The sequence below is a fragment of the Sciurus carolinensis genome, chromosome 16 (assembly GCF_902686445.1).
Source record: "Sciurus carolinensis chromosome 16, mSciCar1.2, whole genome shotgun sequence".
Lineage (NCBI taxonomy): Eukaryota > Metazoa > Chordata > Mammalia > Rodentia > Sciuridae > Sciurus > Sciurus carolinensis.
The window spans coordinates 51,125,492-51,147,629 of record NC_062228.1 but is presented as its reverse complement, the minus strand read 5'-3'; the positions used below and the strand labels follow the sequence as shown (position 1 = coordinate 51,147,629).

The following is a 22,138-nucleotide window of genomic DNA, read 5'->3' as shown; positions in this document are numbered from 1 at the left end:
TGTCACATGTCCTCTTGCCCCATCCTCCCACTGACACCCTCTTTCTTTAGGCCTCCATCTTCTGACAGAAGTCAGAAGTCATCTCCTGCCCCAGTTCCTCACTCTCTTCCCCTTCTGGGTCCCCCTCCTGTGATCCCTCTCCCTTTGTCCCTATTCTTCCACCGAGCCCTCCCTGCCAGGTCTTCATTTTCCCGATGACCCCACACCAACCCCCAAAGCCACCGCTCATCTCGGCCGCCCGCTCTGGTAGGGCTCGGCCGCCAGGAGGCAGCACCCGGTCCGCGGGGCGGAGCCGGGGTGCCCGCCCCCTCCCCCCAGGGCTGAAGGGACCCCCCTCGGAGCCCGCCCACGCGAGATGAGGACGGTGGCCCCCCCATGCCCTCCCCCTGGGGGTTGCCCCCGCCCCGCGCGCTTCCTGGGTGGGGCCGGGGCGGCCTCAAAACCCCCGCCGCCCTAGCCGGTCCCGCCGCCGCCGCTGCCGCCGCCCTTCGCGCCCCGGGCCGTCCCCCTCCCTCCTCCCGCCGCGGATCCGCCAGACAGCGAGGCCCCCGGCCGGGGCAGGGGGACGGCCCCTCCGGGGCACCCCCGGCTCTGAGCCGCCCGCGGGGCCGGCCTCCGCCCGTTGCCGAAGAAGGAGCCGCCGAGCAGCAGCCCGAGGCCCCTGATGTCTGAGACTAGCCGCCGCCGCCCCCGCCGCCGCCGCCGCCGCCACCGCGGGGAGGAGGGGGAGGAGGAGCGGGAGGAGGGACGAGCTGGTTGGGAGAAGAGGAAAAAAAGTTTTGAGACTTTTCCGCTGCCGCTGGGAGCCGGAGACGCGGGGACCGCTTGGCGCGGCGCTGCCCCGCGAGGAGGCAGGACCTGGAGACTCCAGACCGCCCCCCGCTCACCGCCTCGGACGCTCGCTCCCTCCCTGCCCCCTACACAGCGTCCCCCCCGGCACCCCCATTCCGGACCAGCTCTCAGGAGCCGCAAACCCCGCCTCCCGCGAAGACTTCACCCCAGACCTGGGGCGCACCCCCTGGCACGCCGTCCTTCCCCAGCCTGTCTCCCGAGCCCCCGCGCATCCTAGGACCCTCTCTCCTCCGGGGGACGGATCTCTCTCAGACCTGCCACAGCTCTCCCATTCAAGACGACCCACCTTCTGGTACCAGATCTCGCCCATCTCGATTTTCTCCCCGGGATATTGAGACAACCCGTGTCAGAGCCTCCCGGAGACCTCTGCTTTCTCCCGGAGGGCTTCAGTTCCCGTCCCCCGAGACCCTCCTACCTTTCTCCGGGAGACCCCCGTCCCCTATAGGGGCGGGGCCTCCCCATCCCACCTCTGCCCTGTTCGCGCTCTCGGCAGTGCCGGGGGGCGCCGCCTCCCCCATGCCGCCCTCCGGGCTGCGGCTCCTGCCGCTGTTGCTACCGCTGCTATGGCTACTAATGCTGACGCCTGGCCGGCCAGCCGCGGGACTGTCCACCTGCAAGACCATCGATATGGAGCTAGTGAAGCGGAAGCGCATCGAGGCCATCCGTGGCCAGATTCTGTCCAAGCTACGGCTCGCCAGCCCCCCGAGCCAGGGGGAGGTGCCGCCCGGCCCGCTGCCCGAGGCCGTGCTCGCCTTGTACAACAGCACTCGGGACCGGGTGGCCGGGGAGAGCGCCGAGCCGGAGCCCGAGCCGGAGGCGGACTACTACGCCAAGGAGGTCACCCGCGTGCTAATGGTGGAAAGCACTAACAGTGAGCTCGGAGGGGTGGGGGAGCCGGGACGGGGCCCCCAGGGGGCGCCGGAGTGCAGGGGTCATGGGGAGGAAATTACAGGCAGAGGAAACTGACTGGAGGAAGGGGACCCCCGGGGTTACCAGGATCGTGTGTGTGTGTGTGTGTATGTATGTGTGTGTTGTCCCGTCCTAAATAGGATGCCGCTGAGTCCCTACCCCAAGGTTTCTGGTTTTGGAGAGAGGGAAGAGTGAACGAAGTGGACCACTTCTAGAGAGCGACAGGAGTGTGCAGGAACGGGGAGAGTCCCCTAGAGAGAAAGAAGCAACTGGGAGATAGAAAAGAGTTTTCTCTCCGGGGCGCGCTGGAATGCGGGGGTAATGGGCTTACCTTTGCACAGAGGGCATGCGGGTTGGGGAGGAAAAGGAAACCCCAAGCATTTGGGAAAAGAGAGGCAGTGAGAAAGCCGACGCAGAAGCTCCGGGGTCGTTGCCACGGAAAGATTCTAGGATAGAAAAGTAGGTGAAGCGAACCCCAGAAGTACCAGAAGAGTGTAGAGTGGACTCACTTTCAGAGGGCACCAGGAACACGCGGGATTGGGGGAGGTTGTGAAGAAAAGTGACCTGGGTTGAGGTGTGATAAATGCGGGCGAAAGGGATGCAAAATCGTTGGAGAAGGAGGCTAGCAGGGGAGCGGGCCAGGGATGCGTGGGAAGTCAGGGGTATTTCGGATAGGGACAAGAGCCCTGGTGCGGAGCCCAGCAGGAGAAGCGAAATCAGTCATGGGAAGGGAGTCAGAGGAACACCGGTCATGGGAAGTGGGTTACAAAGAGGGGACACAGGCGTGGGAAAACTGGCACCCACGAGGCGGGCGGGGCAGCGAAATACAGTGCCATCCATGCTGAGAGCAGCGAGTCCCCTCGCTGCAGCATGGAAAGCAGTAGGCTGAGTGAGGAACTGAACCCCAGGGGTAAGTGTGATGAGGGGCAATCGCGCAAGAGACCGAGGTGAGAAAATCGAGCTAGTAGGGGTGAGAAAGCCCCACGTGGGTGCCACGCGCGAGGGGAGGAGCCTGCGCTTGCAGAGGAGTTAAGAGGACCCCGCAGAACTGAACGTTGGCAGACTGGCCCCCAAAGCCCCAGTTCCTCTTTGGGGAGGCTGGGGAAACCCCAGCGTCCGGCCGCCTCACCCTCCTCCCTTCCCTTTCCTTCCCGTGCCCCGGGGGCGGGGGCGGGGATCGTGCACGAAGCCCGGGGCGAGACTAGGCAGGTCTGGTCCCCGCCCTCGCGGCTGCGTCTCCTCCCGCCCTGCTCACCCCAGCAACGGGCGGGGCTGCTCCGGGACCCGCCCCGTCGGCGCCCACGCTGGGACCCAGGCACCCCGCATGGCCCCGAGCCTTGGGGGCCATCCCCCAGGTTTCACTTTCTCTCTTGGGCGGTGGGCTTTCCAGTCCCTCGCTCATTCCTGCGCCCAGTTTGTGGCTCCAGCCAAATGAAGCCCCTCCTCAGCCACTTCTCCGTGTAGCCTTTTAATCGTTGTGTAGGTTTAATATGGATACTTTAGGTTCCTTTTTCTCCCCTGAACTTGTCTCCACCTCTACCTTAAATGCCTATGTCTTCTCTCACGCACCTCCTCTCAGCCGTCTCTCCGTCTCTTCCCTCATCACCACTCGTCTCTTTGCCCACGTACAGGTCTCCGGTGTGGATCTCTCCGTCCATTCCTTCTTTCTCTGCTTGTCTTCTCCACACCTCCTCCATGTCTCTGCCATCTCTCCCTTTGTGTGGTACCCCACAACCCTTCCTGCCCTTTTTTTTCCCACCCCTATCTCTTACCCCCAGCCAAGGCTCTGCGCTTCCCTTGGGGATTGCTGAGAACCCGCTGTGCCAAGATTAGGGCTTATGGGGGCAGGGACTGGCTGCTGGGGAGGAGTAGGGACAGGGGCCACAGTAGAGGGTTTCCTCTGTTCTTCCTCCTCAAATTCTGTCACCTTGCACCCCCGCTTGTAGACTTCAGAAAAACCACTCTAGTTGATCTAGAAGTTCACTGCCTGCACATCATTCCCTAGACCCTAACCCTAACCCGTCTCCTAGACTAGACAATGCTCTTCTCTCCTCTTTCAGACTTTCCCACCTAGAATGAACTTCACCTTCTCTAGCAGCTGGGAGAAGGAGTTGAGGGAGGAAGCAATTAATAATAATAGTAATAATAATAATGTCACATTGGCAGGAAGACAGTATAATTTAGAGGTTAAAAGAGCAGTCCCTAGAACCAGCCTGCTTAAGCTGGATCCCGTTCTGCCACTACCTAGCTTGCGGATCTTGAGCCAAATTACTCTTGTCTCTTTGTGCCTCAGTCTCTCCATCTGTTGAATGGATATAATAGTGTCTTCCTCATGGCCATATCCGTGAGGTTTCAATGTCTTCTTTGTACTGTGCTTTGAACAACATCTGACAAATAGTGCTCTTTAACATACCCATTATTGAGTGACTGGTGTGGGCAGCCTGTTGTATGCTTCACCTGCGTCATCTCTAATCCTGGAATTGGGTGGTCTCTCACAGAGGAAGATCTGGCTCAGATAGAGGGATTTGCTGGCCACAGGTTACACTGTGCTTCAGTCAGGAGAACCTGGAATGGATGTCCAGGAGCTTGATGAGTTTGCTGTTTTTCAAAGAATAACAGGAAACTGAGGTTCAGAGAGGGGACGTGAATTGCCCAAAGTCACACAGCTGAGAGGCAGCAGAGGCACTTTCTGATCCCAGAGCCTTTGACTCTTTCTCTGCAATTTAATTTGTATCTGAGGCTCCAAGCCCTGGGGAAGCCTAAGCAAGCAGAGCAGCCCCTCTTGGTGGCAGCCTACGCTGGGTGGGTAGGTGACAGATGATGCCTGGTGGGAGAGGATGGATAGGTCCTGTCCTTCAAAGGAGGAAGCAAACCCGGAGGGGAAAGGCATCCCCACCAAGGTCAAATGGCTATGAGGTATCCGAATAGAACCCCAACCCAGAGCTGTCAGCTCCTCTAAACTTGGGGTCTACCTGCCCCCCTACCCTGGTCAAACCTGTGATATCCTTTGTCCCTCCTCCCACCTAGAAATCTATGAGAAAACTAAGGACATCTCACACAGTGTATATATGTTCTTCAACACATCCGAGCTCCGGGAAGCAGTGCCGGACCCTCTGTTGCTGTCCCGGGCAGAGCTGCGTCTGCAGAGGCTCAAGGTAAAAGTGGAGCAGCACGTGGAACTGTACCAGGTGAGGACATGAGCCTGAGAGGGGGAATGCAGGCCTCACTGGCTGAGCTGTGGCCAGTGGGCTGGTTGGAAGGCTGCAAGGTGCAAGGTCCACACAGAAGAGTGGTGGAGCTCAGACCATTAAATCCTAGGGCTCCTTGACATTTTCATACTGTTGCCAGGTGCGGTGGCACATGCTTATACCCCAGGGATTTGGGAGACTGAGGCGGCAGGATCACGAGTTCAAAACCAGTCTCAGCAACTTAGCAAGGCCCTCAGTAACTTAGTGAGACCCTGTCTCTAAATAAAAAAATAAAAAGGGCTAGGGATTTTAGCTCAGTGATTAAGGGCCCCTGGGTTCCGTCCCTAGTACAAAACAACAACAACAACAACAAAAAACGAAGCTGGGCACAGTGACGCACACCTGTAATTGCAGCAGCTGAGGAGGCTGAGACAGGAGGATGGAGGGTTCAAAGCTAGCCTCAGCAACGGTGAGACTCTGTCTCTACATAAAATACAAAAAATAGGGCTGGAGATGTGACTCAGTGGTTGAGTGCCCCTGAGTTCAATCCCCAGTGTCAAAACAACAACACCACCAACAAAAACAAACAAAAAACAACAACCAAAAAACTTTGGTACTGTTAACCAAGCATGGTGACTCATGCATGTAATCTCAGTGACTTGGGAGACTGAGGCTGGGGGATCATAAGTTCAAGACCAACCTGGGCAATTTGGCGAGACCCTGTCTCAAAATAAACAGGACTGAGGATGTAACTCAGTGGTAGAGTACCCAAGGGTGCTATCCCCAGTATTGCAAAAACAACAACAAAGAGCCCACAAACAACATCGAGACAAGAAAACTTTTAGACTGTAACCTAGGATGTTAAATGCTTACAAGATTGATATCTAATTAGGAGTTTGTTTAAGATATCTCAGTGGTAGAATGCTTGCATAGCATGTTGTAGGCCCTGGGTTCCATCCTAACACCACCACCAAAAAAAGAAAAAAGAAAAGAAACACAGGACTCCTGGAATCTCTGGAAAGGTTGGGAGCTATAGAACAACTCTGTCAAGCTGTTCAGACTTTGTCAAACTTGGTAGTCGCTAGTCCTATTTCACTTGATTAAAATTTAAATTCTGCTGAGCATGGTGGTGGCATGCCAGTAGTCCCAGCTACTCTGAGAGGCTGGAGGATCACTTGAACTCAGGAGTTTGAGGAACAGCCTGGACAATGTAGACACCCATCTCAAAAACAAGACAAAAATATTTCAAATGTTCTGTGGTGATGTGGTTAGCAGCCTATTTTGAACATTGCAGATAAAGAATATTTCCAGAAAGTTCTTTTGGACTGTGCTGCTCTAAAGATGGAGTCTTTAGGAGGATTAGGCTTCTAGGCGACCTGGAGTCTCTCAAAGGTTCTGTGACCTAGAATCCACATTGTAGAGACTTGTGGTGAGAGAACTTTGTCTAATGTTAACTTCTTGGAGTCTGGAGAACTCCGTGCTGTAGCCCCTGATGTAATGCATACAGCCCCAGGGGTTATTTCACAGAAACGTTGGGCACATGCAACATTGGAGCATGACCTGTCAGACTCTTGGGTTGATAGAACATTAGTGTTCTAGAACTGCTCAGGCTTGTTATACGTGTCATTTTGAGCTTGAGAGTTACGTTAGGGCAAACAAAACCCCTTAGAAGGTTAGCAACTCTCAGAATCCAGGGTGTCCAATTTGTTGAACTGTATGCTCATAAAAGCCCAGAACGTTAGCAGCAGCCATAGCAGCAGCTTAGCATCGTGGGTTGTCCAAGCTGTGAGAGGCCCCACATCCCACCAGTGAGGAAACCGAGGCCTAGAGAGGGAGGAGGCCAAACTGGGTGCCTTGATCCCAGCCTGGGGCTCTTTCTCTGTTTCTCATGGGTGTTGTGGGGGAGAGGGGAGCCTGCAGAGCCCCACAGTGTGATGACTTGGGAGCCTCCTGTCTGGGGACTGTCTAGAGGCCTGTTTGGGGGAGCAGATAAAGTGAGGGTACGGTCAGGGTATGCTGGGGGCATAGTGGCATCTGCCTAACCCCCACATTCATTATCTTCAGAAATACAGCAACAATTCCTGGCGCTACCTCAGCAACCGGCTGCTGACCCCCAGTAACACGCAGGAGTGGTTGTCCTTTGATGTCACTGGAGTCGTGCGGCAGTGGCTGAGCCAAGGAGGTGAGGATTGCTTCTGTGCCCCACCCCACCCTGTTTCTTACTGGGGTCAATCCTGTTGTTTGACCTAGGGTCACCCTTCCTAGCACCCCCCTATCCTATGTTTGTGCCAAAGAGCTGAACCTGGCCCTCCTCTCTGACACCCACCTGGGTGTTTATATATGAATCCATTAATGGTTAATCCATTTCCTGAGCTCTCTTCTATACCCTACCCTGTGCTGAGGACACAGCAGTGACCAAAACCGTCCCCTTCTTGCCTTTATGAAGCTCATAGTCCATTGGGTGGGTGAATGAGGACAAGGTCCAAAGCCATGTGATGGTGACCAGAGTGAGCAGCTCACAGGAGATGCCTGACTCAGCCTGGATTCAGGCAGGCTTTCTGGAGGAGGGGACATTTGAGCTAATGTCTGAGAAATGAGTAGAGCTAGCCACGTAAAGAAGAAGGGGAAAGAATATTCTGTGCAAAGGCCCTGAGGTCAAGGAAAGCCTGACACATTTGATCTGACCAGAAAAGGATTTTGTCTGGTACGTTCCTGGTGAGTCCACAGTACCCATACTGCCCTTCCTTCTTGCCCTCTCATTCACACCTTTATTCAGTAAATGCCAACAGGTTTCTGCTCTGGACCTGGCACAGTAGTAACCAAGACTTTCCTGGGTCCTGCTTTCATGGGGCCCACCAGTCCCTTCTGGACACCCAGAAGGTCTTGCCAAAGCTCTAGCAGGTGTAATAACCTAGAATGATCAAGGTCAGAAGTGTGGCACAGACAGAGGAGTCAGGGCTGGGATGAGGGAAGTCCTAAGCGCTATGGGAGTCCAGAGAAGGTACCCAAATCCTTCTGGGGGGTCAAAGAGAACTTCCTGAATGGGGGTGGTTGTGTTGAGATTCATGGGATACATAGTAGTTCGACCTGATGAAGAAAACAGGGACTAGGAAATAGGGGTGGGCACCAGGAGGGGTCCTGGGCCACTGGACAAAGGCCTGGAAGGATCTGGTCCGTCTTGGTTGATGCTGACTCCCAAAATCCAGCTCCAGGTCTGGCACACAGTAGGAGCTTAGGAAACATCATTGACACATTCTGTCAAGAAACAGCTCTCACCTGCCGTGTGGAAAAGTGTCCAGCCTTAGATGTGTATCCCAGCCCTACCTTTAGGCATGTGTGTGGCCTTGGGCAAGTCACTTCTGTTCTGTGTGCCTCAGTGTCCTTGTCTGCAGAATGGGCAGTCTGGATGAGGATTAAGGGAGATAACGCACACAGAATTTAGAATGGGGCCTGACACCTGGTACACAGTAGATGTTTATTTTTTATTGTTTTATTTGTTCTGTTTAGTTATACATGACAGTAGAATATATTTTGACATATCATACATACATGGAGTATAACTTCCCATTCTTGTGGATGGACATGATGTAGAATTAGACTGGTCGTGTATTCATATATGAATAGGAAAGTTACATCCTATTCATTCTACTGTCTTTCCCATTCCCATCCCCACTCTCATCCCCCCCATTTCCCTCTGTTCCAATCTGGTAAACCTCCACTCCCCCCACCCCACTCCCATCATTGTGAGTTAGCATCACATATCAGAGAGAACATTTGGCCTTTGGTTTTTTGGGACTGGCTTATTTCACTTAGCATAATAGCCTCCAGTTCCATCCATTTACCAGAAAATGCCATAATTTCATTCTTTATGGCTGAATAATATTCCATTTGTATGTATGTACCACTAGATGTTTATTTTTGTGAGCTCGGTCCAGGCTGGTAGAGAACAAGAAAAGCAAGGATCCTGGTGCATCCTGCTTTCTACTGAGAACAATGAGAGAAATAAATAGCCAAACACAAATGTCAGAATGTCAGAAAGGGTTCATGCTATGACAAAGGAAAGTGATGCTATGGTGGGGGAGGGGGACACATTCTGGAGTTCCTCTTTGAGGAGGTGACATTTGAGTTGAGACCTGAAGGAGAATAAGGAGCCAACAACTCAAAGAACTGGTACAAGAAATCTGCAGAGAGAGGGCAGGGCAGGGTGCTTTGGGGGAGGCAGGAAGGAGCCTGGGGTTTGCTCCTTCCTGCCTCTTCCTGCAGGGGCTGGGTGGGCCTAGCCCTCAGACTGGCTTCCCTTTCCCCACCCCCACAGAGGAGATAGAGGGCTTTCGTTTCAGTGCCCACTGCTCCTGCGACAGCAAAGATAACGTACTCCAAGTGGACATAAACGGTGAGTGTGTGTGTATGTGTGTGTGTGTTAGAAAGAGAGAGAGAGAGGCCCCCTTTCACCTCCTGCTCACTGACCATCCCTCTGAGAATCTCCCAAACCTAAGCAGGGATTGGTCCTAGACGCCGAGGTGACCTGGCTGCCATACATGACATGAACCGTCCCTTCCTGCTCCTCATGGCCACCCCACTGGAGAGGGCCCAGCACCTGCACAGCTCCCGGCACCGCCGAGCCCTGGACACCAACTACTGCTTCAGGTGACTTTCACAGCCTTCAGCGGAGGCCTCGCAGGCGGGGGCTTGGCTGCTGTCTGCTGGCTGAGTTCCTGTGGACACCTGACTGGTGCTGTGCTTAGCTGAGCTCCTCCTTGAGCCTGGAGAGCTCTGGAATGCTGGGGTGTGGGAACCGGGAGTCCTGTAACGTGGGTGTTAGGCTGCTTTCTTGCTGGAGTGTTGGAAGTGGATACTGTTAGAATATTGGACACCAAGAGTTGGAATTCAGTGTCAGAAGGTCGCCTTGTTGGATTCTTACATTGTTGGCAGTTGGGGTTCTAGAATGTTGGGATTCTGGCATGCAAGCCTTCAGCATTAAGAATGGAAAGTGAGGGCTTGGTACTCAAGGAAAGCTGGAACGTTGGGATCCTAGAACTTGCGAATTTGGAATTGGGAGATCGCTGCTTTGGATTTTGAGAGCATTTGGAACACTGCCGTCATGTTGGCAGATGGAAATCCTGGAAACTGGGCTCGGAATGGTGGACTCTCGTGTTGGAACGTTAGAGTGCACTAATGTAGGAGAAAGCCAGAATATGGGTATCTAGAACACTGGAGCTCAGGGGTGGATTGTTGGGTCTTAGAATGCTGGGATCTTGGAAAGTTGGCAGGTTAGACCCCCTGGAGTGGTGGGCTCGGAGCTGTGGAATGTTGGAGTGCAGTACTGAAATATGGAAATTCAACAGCTTCAGGATCCTCAAGTGTTAGAAAGTGGGGATCCTAGAAAGTTGGAAATATTGTCAGAATGTGAGAATCCTAAGATGCTGTAGTACTACAGTCTAAGAATGTTGAAGCTGGCATGCCTGTAGCCTGAGCTGCTGGGGGTGCTGAGGGAGGAGGGCCCCAAGTTAGAGGCCAACGTTGGCAACTTAGAAAGACCTGTCTCAGGCTGGGGTTGTGGCTCAGTGGTAGAGCACTTGCTTAGCACGTGTGAGGCACTGGGTTCAATTCTCAGCACCACGTATAAATGCATGTTCACACAAGAATGTTCATTCATTCCAAACAAAGGTCCATCAACATCTAGGAATAAATATTAAAAAAAAAAAAAGAAAGACCCCGTCTCAAAATAATAACAATAAAAAAAAGACTGGGGATGTGGTTTAGTAGTTGAGCAACCCTGGGTTCAATCCATGTACCAAAAAAAAAGGTGAATCTGATCAGGACTGTACATTCAACTATCAAGTTTCCAGAAATAGAGGAACAGAGAAACACATTAAGCCACACCACAGGGATGCAGTCAGCCCCATCCAGATGGTGGGAAACCTGATCTAGTTTCTTTCACAAATACAATGCAGAGAGGAGATGGGGAAGGACATATAAAAGAAGCATCTATCCATCTATCTGTAGAGAGGTGGGGAGAGAGGTGGTTCTGTAGATTTTTAGAAAAATCCAAAGGAATGCCGGGGGTTGTAGTGCACAACTACTTGGGAGGCTGAGGCAGAAGGACCATAAATTCAAGTCCAGTCTGGGCAACTTAGTGGACCCTGTCTCAGGATTTAAAAAAAAAATCAAAAAAATATAAAAATGAAAACCTGTAATTCCAGTGACTTGGGAGGTTGATGCAGGAAGACTGCAAATTTGAACCAAGCCTGTGCAACTTAGTGAGACCCTGTCTCAAAATAAAAATGAAAAGGACTCAGCAGGACTGGGGATATGGCTCAGTTGGTAGAGTGCTTGCCTCCCAAGCACAAGGCCCAGGGTTCAATCCCCAGCACCACCAAAAAGGAAAAAGAAAAAAAAAAAGGACTCAGATATAGCTTAGTGGTAGAGCACACCTGAATACAATCCCAAAAATAAAAGAAAGAAAGAAAGAATATGAAGGTACATGTCAACTGATTGCAATGTGTAGACCTTATTTGACTTTTTATTTATTCAGACTTTCTTTAAAATAAAGCCATTTGTTTGAGCTGAGGGTGTAGCTCAGTGGTAGAGCATTTTCCTGGCACGCTCAAGATCCCAGGTTTGATTCCCAGCAGCACCAAAAAAAAAAAAAAAAAAAAAGAGAGAGAGAGAGAAATACAGTAGGGGAAATGAGAACCCCTGAGTATTTGAACCCTGATATTTGATGATATCAAGGAATTATTGTTAATTTATTTACATGGTATTGTGGTTATGTGTGTGTGTGTGTTTTCAGGCTAGGGATCAAACCCAGGGCCTTGTGCTTGCTAGGCAAGTGCTCTGTCACTGAGGTACTTCATAAGCCAGTGGTTAAGTTTTAAAATTGTCTTCATTTTCTCAGAAATGCATATTGAATGAATTTTTTATTTTTATTTTTTTTGTGGTGCTGGGGATCGAACCCAGGGCCTTGTGCTTGCAAGGCAAGCACTCTACCAACTGAGCTATCTCCCCAGCCCTTGAATGAATTTTTTATGGCAGTCCTGGGGTTCCAACACAGGCCTTCCATTGAACTTCTTATGGGTGAAACCACACAAGTGGATAGCATGTACTTCAGGAGAACCTGGTGGTGGAGAGGAAGTGGGTTAAGGTAGATCCACGATCAGATTGGCTATGACTTGGTGGTTGTCGAAGCTGATGATTATTACTGTGAGGACACAAGGAGGCCACATGCAGGTTGAACATCTCTAATTCAAGAATCTAGAATCCGAAACTTTGTGAGTGCCAACATCATGCTCAGAAAGTCTGGGGTTTCAGAGCACTTTGAATTTTGGATTAAAGATGCTTAATTGGAGGACTGGGGAGATAGCTCAGTTGGTAGAGTGCTTGCCTTGCAAGCACAAGGTCCTGGGTTCAATCCCCAGCACCAAAAAAAAAAAAAAAAAAAAAAAAAAATGCTTAATTGGTAAAGTCTATGCAAATATCCCCAAATCAAGAACTCTGAGCCAGATGGGGTGGTGCACGCCTGTAATCCCAAGGCTCAGGAGGCTGAGGCAGGAGAATGTCAAGTTCAAAGCCAGCCTCAGCAACTTAGGGAGGCCCGAAGCAGCTTAGTGAGACCCTGTCTCTAAATAAAATATAGAAAATAAAAAGGGCTGGGGATGTGGCTCAGTGGTTGTCTCTGGGTTCACTCTCCAGTACCACCCTCTTCCCCACAAAAGAAACCACTCTGAAATCTGAAACGCTTGGCTAATTCCAGCATTTACAATAAGGGATATTCAATTTGTCATGCAATAGTTTGAAACTTTCCATAGTAAGATTTTTTTTGGTAGTTGTAGATGGACACCATGCCTTTATTGTGTTCATTTATTTTTATGTGGTGCTAAGGTTTGAACCCAGAGCCTCGAACTTGCTAGGTGAGCACTCTGCCACTGAGCTACAGCCCCAGCCCCAAGATGTTGTTCTTAATGTCAGCTCAAACCCCAGCTCCACCGAGAAGCCTCCCTGACAGCTGTCTCCAGCAGCTAAGGTGGGTTTGAGGCGCTGGGTCTCTTCTGGGGCTGCAGGTGGACTCCTTTTATGCATCTGCTCTTTATTTATTATTATTTATTTATTTTCTTGTGGGATTGAACCTAGTGGTGCTTAACCACTGAGGCATAATCCCAGACCCCTTTTTATTTTTTATTTTGAGACAGGGTCTCGCTAAGTTACTCAGAGCCTTACTAAATTGCTGAGGCTGGCTTTGAACTTGTGATCCTCCTGCCTTAGCCACTGGGATTATAGGCGTGTATCACCATGCCTGAGTCTTGCTGGTCTTTTTTTTTTTTTTTTTTTTATTCGTTCTTTTTTTTTTTCTTTTCTTTTTTAAACTTTATTTATTTATTCTTATGTGGTGCTGAGGATCGAACCCAGTGCCTCACATGTGCTAGGCAAGCACACTAACAGCCACAACCCCAGCCCCATTAATTTGTTCTTTTTGGTTACACATGACAGTAGAGTATATTTTGGCATATTTATATGGAGTACATCTTATTCTAATTAGGATCTCAGTCTTGTGTTTGTACATGATGTTGAACTTCACTGTGGTGTATTTATATATGTATATAGGAAAGTTAAGTAAGATTCCTCCTGCTGAGTCTTGATAGGCTGGACAGAAGAGGTTCTCGAAGACAAGGGCTGTGTGAATTCCAGGCTCAGCACACATTGGGTCCCAGTGTGTCCAGGGCAGATGAGTGAGATCATGTATCCCGATCACCCAGGGGGCTTGCTCAACATGGACTGCTATTCTTCACCCTATGGCTTCTGATTCAGAGGGTCTGGGAATTTGTATTTCCCTCGAGTTCCCAGGTGCTGCTGGTGGTGGTGGTCCAGGGACCCCTCATGGAGAACCACTGACTTGAATGGATAGCATCACAGACTATTCAAATCCTTGGACTTAGAACCCCAACTGGAACTGGGCAGTAGATCAAAGATGATTCGGACAGTGATCCTTCTCCTTTTGTGTGTCCAGGACTCCTCCCCCTCCAAAAAAGGTGAAATCCAGGAGAATTCCCCCCAAACAGATGTACGTGTGCACACATATGTGCAAATGATCGCATCTCCGGAGGCTCCCTGAGCATCGTGGCTCTCAGGTTAAGCACACCCTATTTGATCCAACATCTCCCATCTCCTTGAACACACAGGGAAACTGAGGCCCAACTATACTGGGGAGAGATGAGGCTGAACTCATGAGGACTTTAGTTTCCTAAGTCCTTTCTCAGGGTTCTATGGTACCTGGAAAGGTCTCTTTCTTTTAATATATTTTTAGTTGTCAAAGGACCTTTATTTTATTTATTTATATGCAGTGCTGAGAATCAAACCCAGTGCCTCACACTTGCTAGGCAAGCGCCCCACCACTGAGCTACACCACCAAACTTGGAAAGGTCTTACCTTGCCCCTGGAGTTCCTTGTCTCTTCTTCTTCTTGACCAGTATGGTCACTGAGGCAGATGAGGCCACCTGCTCCACAGGGTCAGCTGTGAACCTGACCCCACCACCCTAGGGCAGGCTGCCTTCCCCCTTCTCCGAAGCTGCTTCTTCATTTCTCAAAGGGGAAGAAGAACAACCCTGCACTGCGCTGTTTTGAAATGAATCAGTTTGTTCTCTTTCAATTGCATTTTGGATAGGCAGATACAGGGACACAGACCAAACCCAGGAAGATAAAGTGACCCCCCACTCTGACCCCAGCTCCTTTCTGAAGAGGCAGCACCTTGACCCTATTGTGTCTCCTTCCAAAGGGAGTTTCTGCTTCACATACTTACACATATCCATGCATTCTTTCTTTTTATTTTGCCCAAATGGTTCTTTTGTAGGCAGGCTGCATTTTCTTTTAACTACTTTATTTTGATTCTAAAAGTAACACCTACTCACTGCTGAGAATTTGAAGAATTCAGAAAGATATCACCTGTCACACTACTGCACATAAAAAGTCACTTGCCAGGCGTGGTGGTGCATGCCTGTCATCCCAGTTGAGGTTGAGGTTAGGAGGTTGAGGCAGGAGGATCACAAGTTTGAGGCCAGCTTGGGTATCTTAGTGAGAGTGTGTCAAAATGAAAAAAGGATTGGGGATGTAGTTCAGTGGGAGAGCACCCCAAGGTTCAATGCCTAATAACACAGGAAGGGAGGAAGGGAGGAGGGAAGGAAGGAAAAGGAAGAAAATGAAGAAAGAAAAAGTTACTACCAGAATTTGAATATATTTCCTACTAGTCTTTCTATGTATATCAGAATTTGGATTATGCTGTACCTGTACCTTTGAATCACGTTTCTTGTACATATCATGAATATGGACTATAAAGTTCTCCTGGTCTCCCATGAGTCAACCTTTTTGGTCAGGCTCCCATCTCAGCTGGGGTGCCCAGCGCTGGCACACAGAACACCCCATTCCTCTTAGGCAGAGCCTGGGCTGGACAGGGGAGAACTGGCCTTTGGATCTGAGCCTGGAGATCTTGAATCTTGAATGGTAGAGTCTTATACATTACTATCTTCTAATGTGCTTTTTGTTTTGTTTTGTTTTTGCGGTGTTGTGGATTGAACCCAGGGCCTTGTGTTTTCATGGCAAGCACTCTACCAACTGAGCTATATCCCCAGCCCTCTAATGTGCTTTTAAAAAACATGTTCATCAATTAACTTACATATCCAACATTTGCTGAGTGTCTACTGTGTGCCAATCACTGGCAGGCAAATGGGGAGACATTAGGGAAGAAAATAGAATTTCCCATGCTTAGAGGAAGACAGATAAGCTCTATTAAAATAAAAGGCGATGATAAGTTCTAAGAACGAAAATAAATCAGAGGAAGGGGACAGTAGGAAGTAGATATTGGGAACTATTTATTTCTCTTATTCTGATTAAAATTGATTTATTATGGACAATTTCAAATATTGACAAAAGCCAGGGAGATAATATAATGAAGTTCTGTTAACTCTCATCCAGCTTCAACAGGTATCAGGATTTTATCCCACTTGAAATATGGACATTTCATTATTTCTTATAATAACTGTAATATCATATTGCACTGAATGGAATTCACAGTTGTTTGGGTTGATATTTTGGATAAGATGGTTCAGGAAGATCTCTCTGAGGAGGTGATATTCATTTGCATAACTGGTATTTATTGAGCACCTGCTGTTCGCCACACATTGCTCTGGAGTTAAGACTCCCCGAGTGACAGACGTTTGAGACAAGGTTTAAATGAAGCGAAGGAATGAGCCAGAGTGAATATCTGTGGGAAGAACAAGTCAGGCAGAGAAAGTGCAAAGGGCCTGGGTAGGACTCTGAGGAACAGACAGGAAGCCAGTGCGGCAGGAGTGACAAGAGGGTGGGTGACACTTGCGATCAACCAGATCCCATAGCACCTTGTGGCTAATGGTGGGGACTTGGGCATTTGCCATGAATGGGATAGAGTCAAGTTCAGAGCAGAGGAGTGACATGAGACTCTATAGCATGTGGCCTTCAAGGCAGAGATTTGTTTTGTTTGTGTTGTCCCCATGAGTAGGACCTAGCTCAGCATGCAGCAGTGGTCCAGTAAATAGTTTTTACACAAATATAACATATCAGCCCATGTGGTGCTGCATTCTTTTTTTTTTTTTTATGTTCCATGTGTGATTGTGCCATGATTTATTTACCCTTGGGCTGTGGACATTCATTCAGCTTCTTATAGGCTGATTATGCATGCTGCATGACATAATGTTTACAGTGATGCTCTCGGCACAGTGGTTGGCTGGAGGGAGTGCTAAACCTGTGCTAGTGATGATCATTACCACTACTGTTACTGTTGTGATTACCACAGGGGGTACAAGGGAGGTGGAGGTGCAGATGGGGCTGGGGAGCAACCTAGGGTGACAGACACCTGTGGGGGGGAGGAGCAGTCTGGCCTGCCCCTGCTCCTGACCTGTGCTTCTTCTGCTGCAGCTCCACAGAGAAGAATTGCTGTGTGCGGCAGCTGTACATTGACTTCCGCAAGGACCTGGGCTGGAAATGGATCCATGAGCCCAAGGGCTACCATGCGAACTTCTGCCTGGGACCCTGCCCTTACATTTGGAGCCTGGACACGCAGTACAGCAAGGTGGGTCTAGCTCACAAGGTTGTGAGGAACAGGGACCAAACAAAAAAATGAAAAGGTAAATCAGAGATATGAGCTGGCGGGATCGGGAGAAAGAGAGAGAGAAGGATGCATAGCCAGGTATGGTGGCACCCATCTATAATCCTAGCGACTCTGGAGGCTGAGGCAGGCAGATTGCAAGTTCGAAGCCAGCCTTAGCAACTCAGCAAAGGCCTAAGCAATTTAGTGAGACCCTGTCTCAAAATAAAAATTAAAAAGAGCAGGGGATGCAGCACCCCTGGGGTTGATCCCCAGTACAAAGAAAGAGAGGGAGACAGACACAGAAAGAGTCAGGATTGGGAGAGGGGGGGGGGGAGGGAGGGAGAGAGAGAGGGAGAGAGATGGGGAGAATGGCGGGATACGGACCCGTGGGCAGGGCCGGTGTGATGGAGGCCACAGCCTTGCCCTCTCCGCCAGTGCTGGCCCAGACCCTGACCCGTCGGCCGCCCGCAGGTCCTGGCTCTGTACAACCAGCACAACCCAGGCGCATCGGCGTCGCCGTGCTGCGTGCCGCAGGCTCTGGAGCCTCTGCCCATCGTGTACTACGTGGGCCGCAAGCCCAAGGTGGAGCAGCTGTCCAACATGATCGTGCGCTCCTGCAAGTGCAGCTGAGGCCCCGCCCCTCCCGCCCCGCCCCGCCCCGGCAGGCCCGGTCCCGCCCCCGCCACGCCCGCCACGCCGGGCTGTATTTAAGGACATCTGCGCCCCAAGCCCACCTGGGAGCCCATTAAAGGTGAGAGGACTGGTGGTCTCCGTGTCATTGGGCGCCTACTGGGTCTCCCTCCTTCCCGTCGCTCTGCTCCATCTCTCTCCGTCTTCCCAAGAAGACTTTCGTTTGCCCTTCACACAAACATCAAGCACATGCTGTGTTCCTATAGGTGCCGGGGACCAATGGTGAGCCCTAGTTAGAGCTATTTGTCAATCACCTTGGGCACTGTTCTAAGTGCCTCATCTTCATGAACTCATTGACTCCCAGGGACCCCTATAACACCCATCTTACAAAAGGGAGGAAACACAAGCCTGGAGAGGTTAAGGGAGTATTTCCTGCTCAACAGGAACCTAACTTTCTGGGGAGGGGAGACATGACAGCAAAAAATAATGGTTCAGTGATAAGTGGCATGTAGACAGAAAAGCAGGATGGAGTGAGAGAGATGGCTTTGGGGAGGAGGGAGGCTCCTGGGAGGGAGTGGTGTTTGAAACTTGAGGGAAGCCAAGAAGGTAGTTTAGGGGAGGACTTGGGGGGAATGTACTTGGTAGAAAGAGGATGAAAAGCAAAGACCCAGAAGCAATGACCAACTTGGGGCGTGCTACACCATGAGGAAAGAGGCCAGTGTGGTTGGAAGAGGGTGAGCAAGGGAAGGGTGTTGGGAGCTGAGTCAGATTGTAACATTCACAGGCCAGAGAGTAACAACAGTTCTACTTGCCAGGTATGTCATCTCTCCAAGCTCCCTGCATCCTCCCTGCAGCCTGACAGAGCAGGGGTTAGCAAAATGGGGCCCATGGCATTCCTATGGGCCCATAATCCACTGCCTGTTTTTGTAAATAAAGTTATATTGGAACATAGCCACACTCCTTTGACTATATATTGTCTGTGATTGTGTTAACTGCTTCAGCTGCAGAGCCGAGTAGAGACTATACCGAGTCAAAAATATTTACAGATATATCTGGTTCTTTTTGTTGAAAAAAATTTTTTTAGTTGTAGATGGACACACTATCTTTGCTTTATTTATTTATTTTTATGTGGTGCTGAAGATCCAACCCAGTGCCTCACTTGTGCTAGGCGAGTGCTCACTACTGAGCCACAACCCCAGCCCCTATCCTCTGGTTCTTTATAGAAAATACTTGCTGACCCTGCTCTCGAGATCATTTGATCTTCACTTTTCAGATGGGGACACTGAGGCCTTGTTAAGTTCACACTTAACAAGGGTGAGGGTGACCAAAGGGAGACCTCTTGTCCAGGCAAGAAATGCCTGAGTCAGGGTGCGCTTCCCTCTGCCATCTTGCCTCCTCCATCTGCTGTAGTTGTGTTTGTGAATTTTCTCCTGCTTCCTCTTTCTCTGGCCTCTCAGTTCCTCTTCCTCCCGGGTTTCACTTCCCCCTCTCTCCCCTGCCATTCTCAGGCCCAGGGCCCCTTGACTTGCTCTTCTACCCAGGGATTGTCTGGGGTGGAGGACAGTGGGAGTGCAGCGCTGCCTTTGCCTGTGGGCCTGAGAGCAGTTGGCAGCACTGCGGCTGATCGCATCCTGTGCCCTCCTGCCCCAGGTCTGAGAGCTGCAGAGGGCCAAGTTGGGATGGGGGGACAGGAGGAGCTCACTGTGCAAGGACATGTTGCCATTGTCAGCTTTATGTGTGGAGACACTGCTGAGGCTGACCCTGAGTGGCAGAAACACAAAGCAAGGACACAGTGACATGGACTGTAGTCACTGTAGCCCCATAAGGATGCGGCACATGGATACATACACATATGCCCTTCCACAGAGCCTGAAATATGGGCAGTGTCCCACAACCTCGTGAATGCATTCACCTGTCAGAGCTGCAGTGGATTCAGAGAGAGGATGCATGGGACTGTAGCACCTGGCAGCAGTCACAGCCCACACATACAGATACAGGGTCACCCCATTACATAAACACAGCCCAATCTTGGAGCTTCACTGGGACATGACACAAGAGAGACTTCAATAGCAAAACAGTCACACCAATATATTCCATAGGGTCATGGTCACCACCACCACATTCCAGACATAGATTCAGACAGTGTTACAGACACACATCACAGCATCAGAGCCCCTCAGGAAATGAACCCCCCCCCAGCAGTTACACAAACATCCTTCCTGGGGTCATGGTCACCCCACCACACACAGAGGTTTGACATATGTCACAGTCACAGACTGCCAGCAGTCCTACCCACTGTCTTGACATCTCACCCCACACACTCTCTCCTGGGGAGTTCCACGTGGCCCACCGACGGCCACGACTCTGTCACACCCAGGGTCCCAGACAGAGCAGCTCCCACACACCCAGACACACCCCCGGGGTCCCCGAGGCCCTCACAGGCCCGGCCCCGCCCACAGGCCCCGCCCGCCGGTGACACACCCCGCCCACCTGCCCGGGGCTGCCGCCGAGCTGGCGCGGGGGAAGGCAAAGTGTGGGCTCAGCACCTTCGTCCGCCGCGTGCACGGCCCCGGCCCTGCCACCCTGGCACCGTGGCCCGCTGGGTGGCCCGGCCCAGTCGGGACACGTCTGAGCCGCCCGCAACGACCGCAGGGGCAGGGCCCGTGTTCGGGGGCCCTGCTGCCTCCCCGCCCGCCCCGCCCCGGGACAGCCCGGCCGTCGGGGGAAGTCGTGGGGGGAGCCTGGGTTCCGGCTGGAGCCCCGGCTTCCCGTCCAGCCCCGACGGGCAGGAAGCGGCCTGGGGAGGCCAGCTGAGGCCTTCCTGCCCGCTTCTGGGGCCAGGGTCAGTATGGGAGAGGAGGCGGGTAGGGGAGCGGGAGGGAGCTCCCTTCCCTTGGGAGCTCTGGACGTCGTCGCAGTGCTGGCGCGTTGTTGCTTCCAGTATGAACTTACAGGTGCTCAGGACCTGTGCGTGTGCAGCCTCGAGGGGTAGCAGTCTCCAGCAAGTGTGATGATGTCTCTAAGCCGGCGGCCCGGTGCCTGTTGGCCTTCGTATGGGTGGTGGTGGCAGTGGGGGTGTGCACCCCAGCACGTGTTCAGCTCCGTGTTTGTGGCTGTGCTACATTTCTGTTGAGTGTGTCTGCCGGTTCATGTTTCTGCTGGACCCGCTGGGGTACTTTCCATGGGTTCTGTGTCCTGGCACTGTTTGGTGAGTCTGTGTGTACAGTGGGTCACATTGTCCCCCGTCCCCACGTCTTCACAGTTCTCTGGGTGTAAATTTCTATGTTCTTAGTGTAAATTCGACCGGAAATTAGGTGTTTTCTGCATGCTTAGGGTCTGTGACAAAGATGTTTTCCAGGAGGTGTTGTGTATTTTGCTTCTTACACGGAGCTGTTTTTGGTGTATGTATGTGATCATTGCCAGTGTTTGTGTCTCTGTACTTTTGTTTCTGGGTGCATTCATTTATTTTTGGGGTGCTAGGGGTGAAACCCAGGGCCTCGAGCATATTAGGCAAGTGCTCCACCACTGAGCTCCACCCCAGCCCTGGGTTACATCAGTGTGTGATCATTGTGCACCTTGCTGATATTTTGAGCACTTTGGTGTTTCACAGATGGTGTGTCTCTGTGGTGCGTCTCCAGCACGTCTGTCGTGGCTCCTGCAGTCTGTGTGGGAGGCTGTACTTCCGGACTGTGTGGCTTGTGTGTGTGTCCATCTTGGGGACTGGTATTCTCAGCCTGTGTGGGCAGCTGCAAGCAGGTGGAGTCTGCATTGGTGTCCCCACCTGTGGGCTGGTGGCTCCAGTGTGTGACCTCCATTGGGAGGTCTCAGCAGGGGTGCATGTGGGTCTGCATTGAGTGCTAGTGTTTTCAGGGAAGGGTACCTCATGTCCTGTGAAGTCACGGGCAACTGTGTGACCAGTGTCCACCCGTTGGCCTTTGTGATGAGTAAGTGGAGGCTGCGTCTGCGGCGTCCCCTTGCCTGCTTGGTGCCACGCTGGCTCAGGGCTGGCTGTGGCAGCGGGCAGGGCAGGGCAGGGGCTGTGGTGGGCACTGGCCCCACGCCCGGCCTTGGTATAAATATCCCCAGGCTGCCGGCGGCTGTGTTTACTGGGCCCCAGCCCGGGGGCGGCAGCAGCCCAGCAGGTCCTGGGGGTGGGGGTGACCAGGCCACAGAACAGACATTTCCTTCTGGCCAGACAGGCCCAAAGCCTTACTGTGCCCTCCAGCATGGGGGCAAGGTGGTGACCCCTAATTCTGGACCCCCAGTGCTGACCTGGACATCCAGTTGGGCTTCCCAGGATCTGGGAGACAGATGGAAATGGGGGCTCAGGGAGGGACAGGAAAAAATGAGAGTGAAGCCAGGGGAGGAGGGAGAGAGGGATGGGGAAATGGGGTTACTGAGACAGTCGCCCGAAACTTCAGCGACCCAGGAGGAAATGACAAAGCGG

The 22,138-nt window shown here is 51.7% G+C and overlaps 1 protein-coding gene across 2 annotated transcripts; it reads left to right on the top strand.

Moving 5' to 3' along the window:
- Nucleotides 1-431: 431 nt before the first annotated feature.
- Nucleotides 432-18,664, top strand: Tgfb1 (transforming growth factor beta 1). 2 transcript variants are annotated; one of them, XM_047529095.1, is made up of 7 exons: nucleotides 432-1,723; nucleotides 4,789-4,949; nucleotides 7,014-7,131; nucleotides 9,265-9,342; nucleotides 9,449-9,596; nucleotides 16,890-17,043; nucleotides 17,497-17,634. In XM_047529095.1, exons 1-7 carry the CDS (start codon nucleotides 1,369-1,371, stop codon nucleotides 17,512-17,514), a joined length of 1,032 nt encoding a protein of 343 aa, XP_047385051.1. In that variant the 5' UTR covers nucleotides 432-1,368; the 3' UTR covers nucleotides 17,515-17,634. The 2 variants fall into 2 exon arrangements, with proteins under 2 accessions (XP_047385051.1, XP_047385050.1); XM_047529094.1 differs by having other exon boundaries at nucleotides 435-1,723; nucleotides 17,533-18,664.
- The last annotated feature ends 3,474 nt before the right edge of the window (nucleotides 18,665-22,138 follow it).

Coding starts and splice junctions, on each gene's coding strand:
- Tgfb1 (XM_047529094.1), top strand. CDS start 1,369: ATGCCGCCCTCCGGGCTGCGGCTCCTGCCGCTGTTGCTACCGCTGCTA. Junction 1,724..4,788: donor AATGGTGGAAAGCACTAACA/GTGAGCTCGGAG, acceptor CCTCCCACCTAG/AAATCTATGAGAAAACTAAG. Junction 9,343..9,448: donor ACTCCAAGTGGACATAAACG/GTGAGTGTGTGT, acceptor AAACCTAAGCAG/GGATTGGTCCTAGACGCCGA.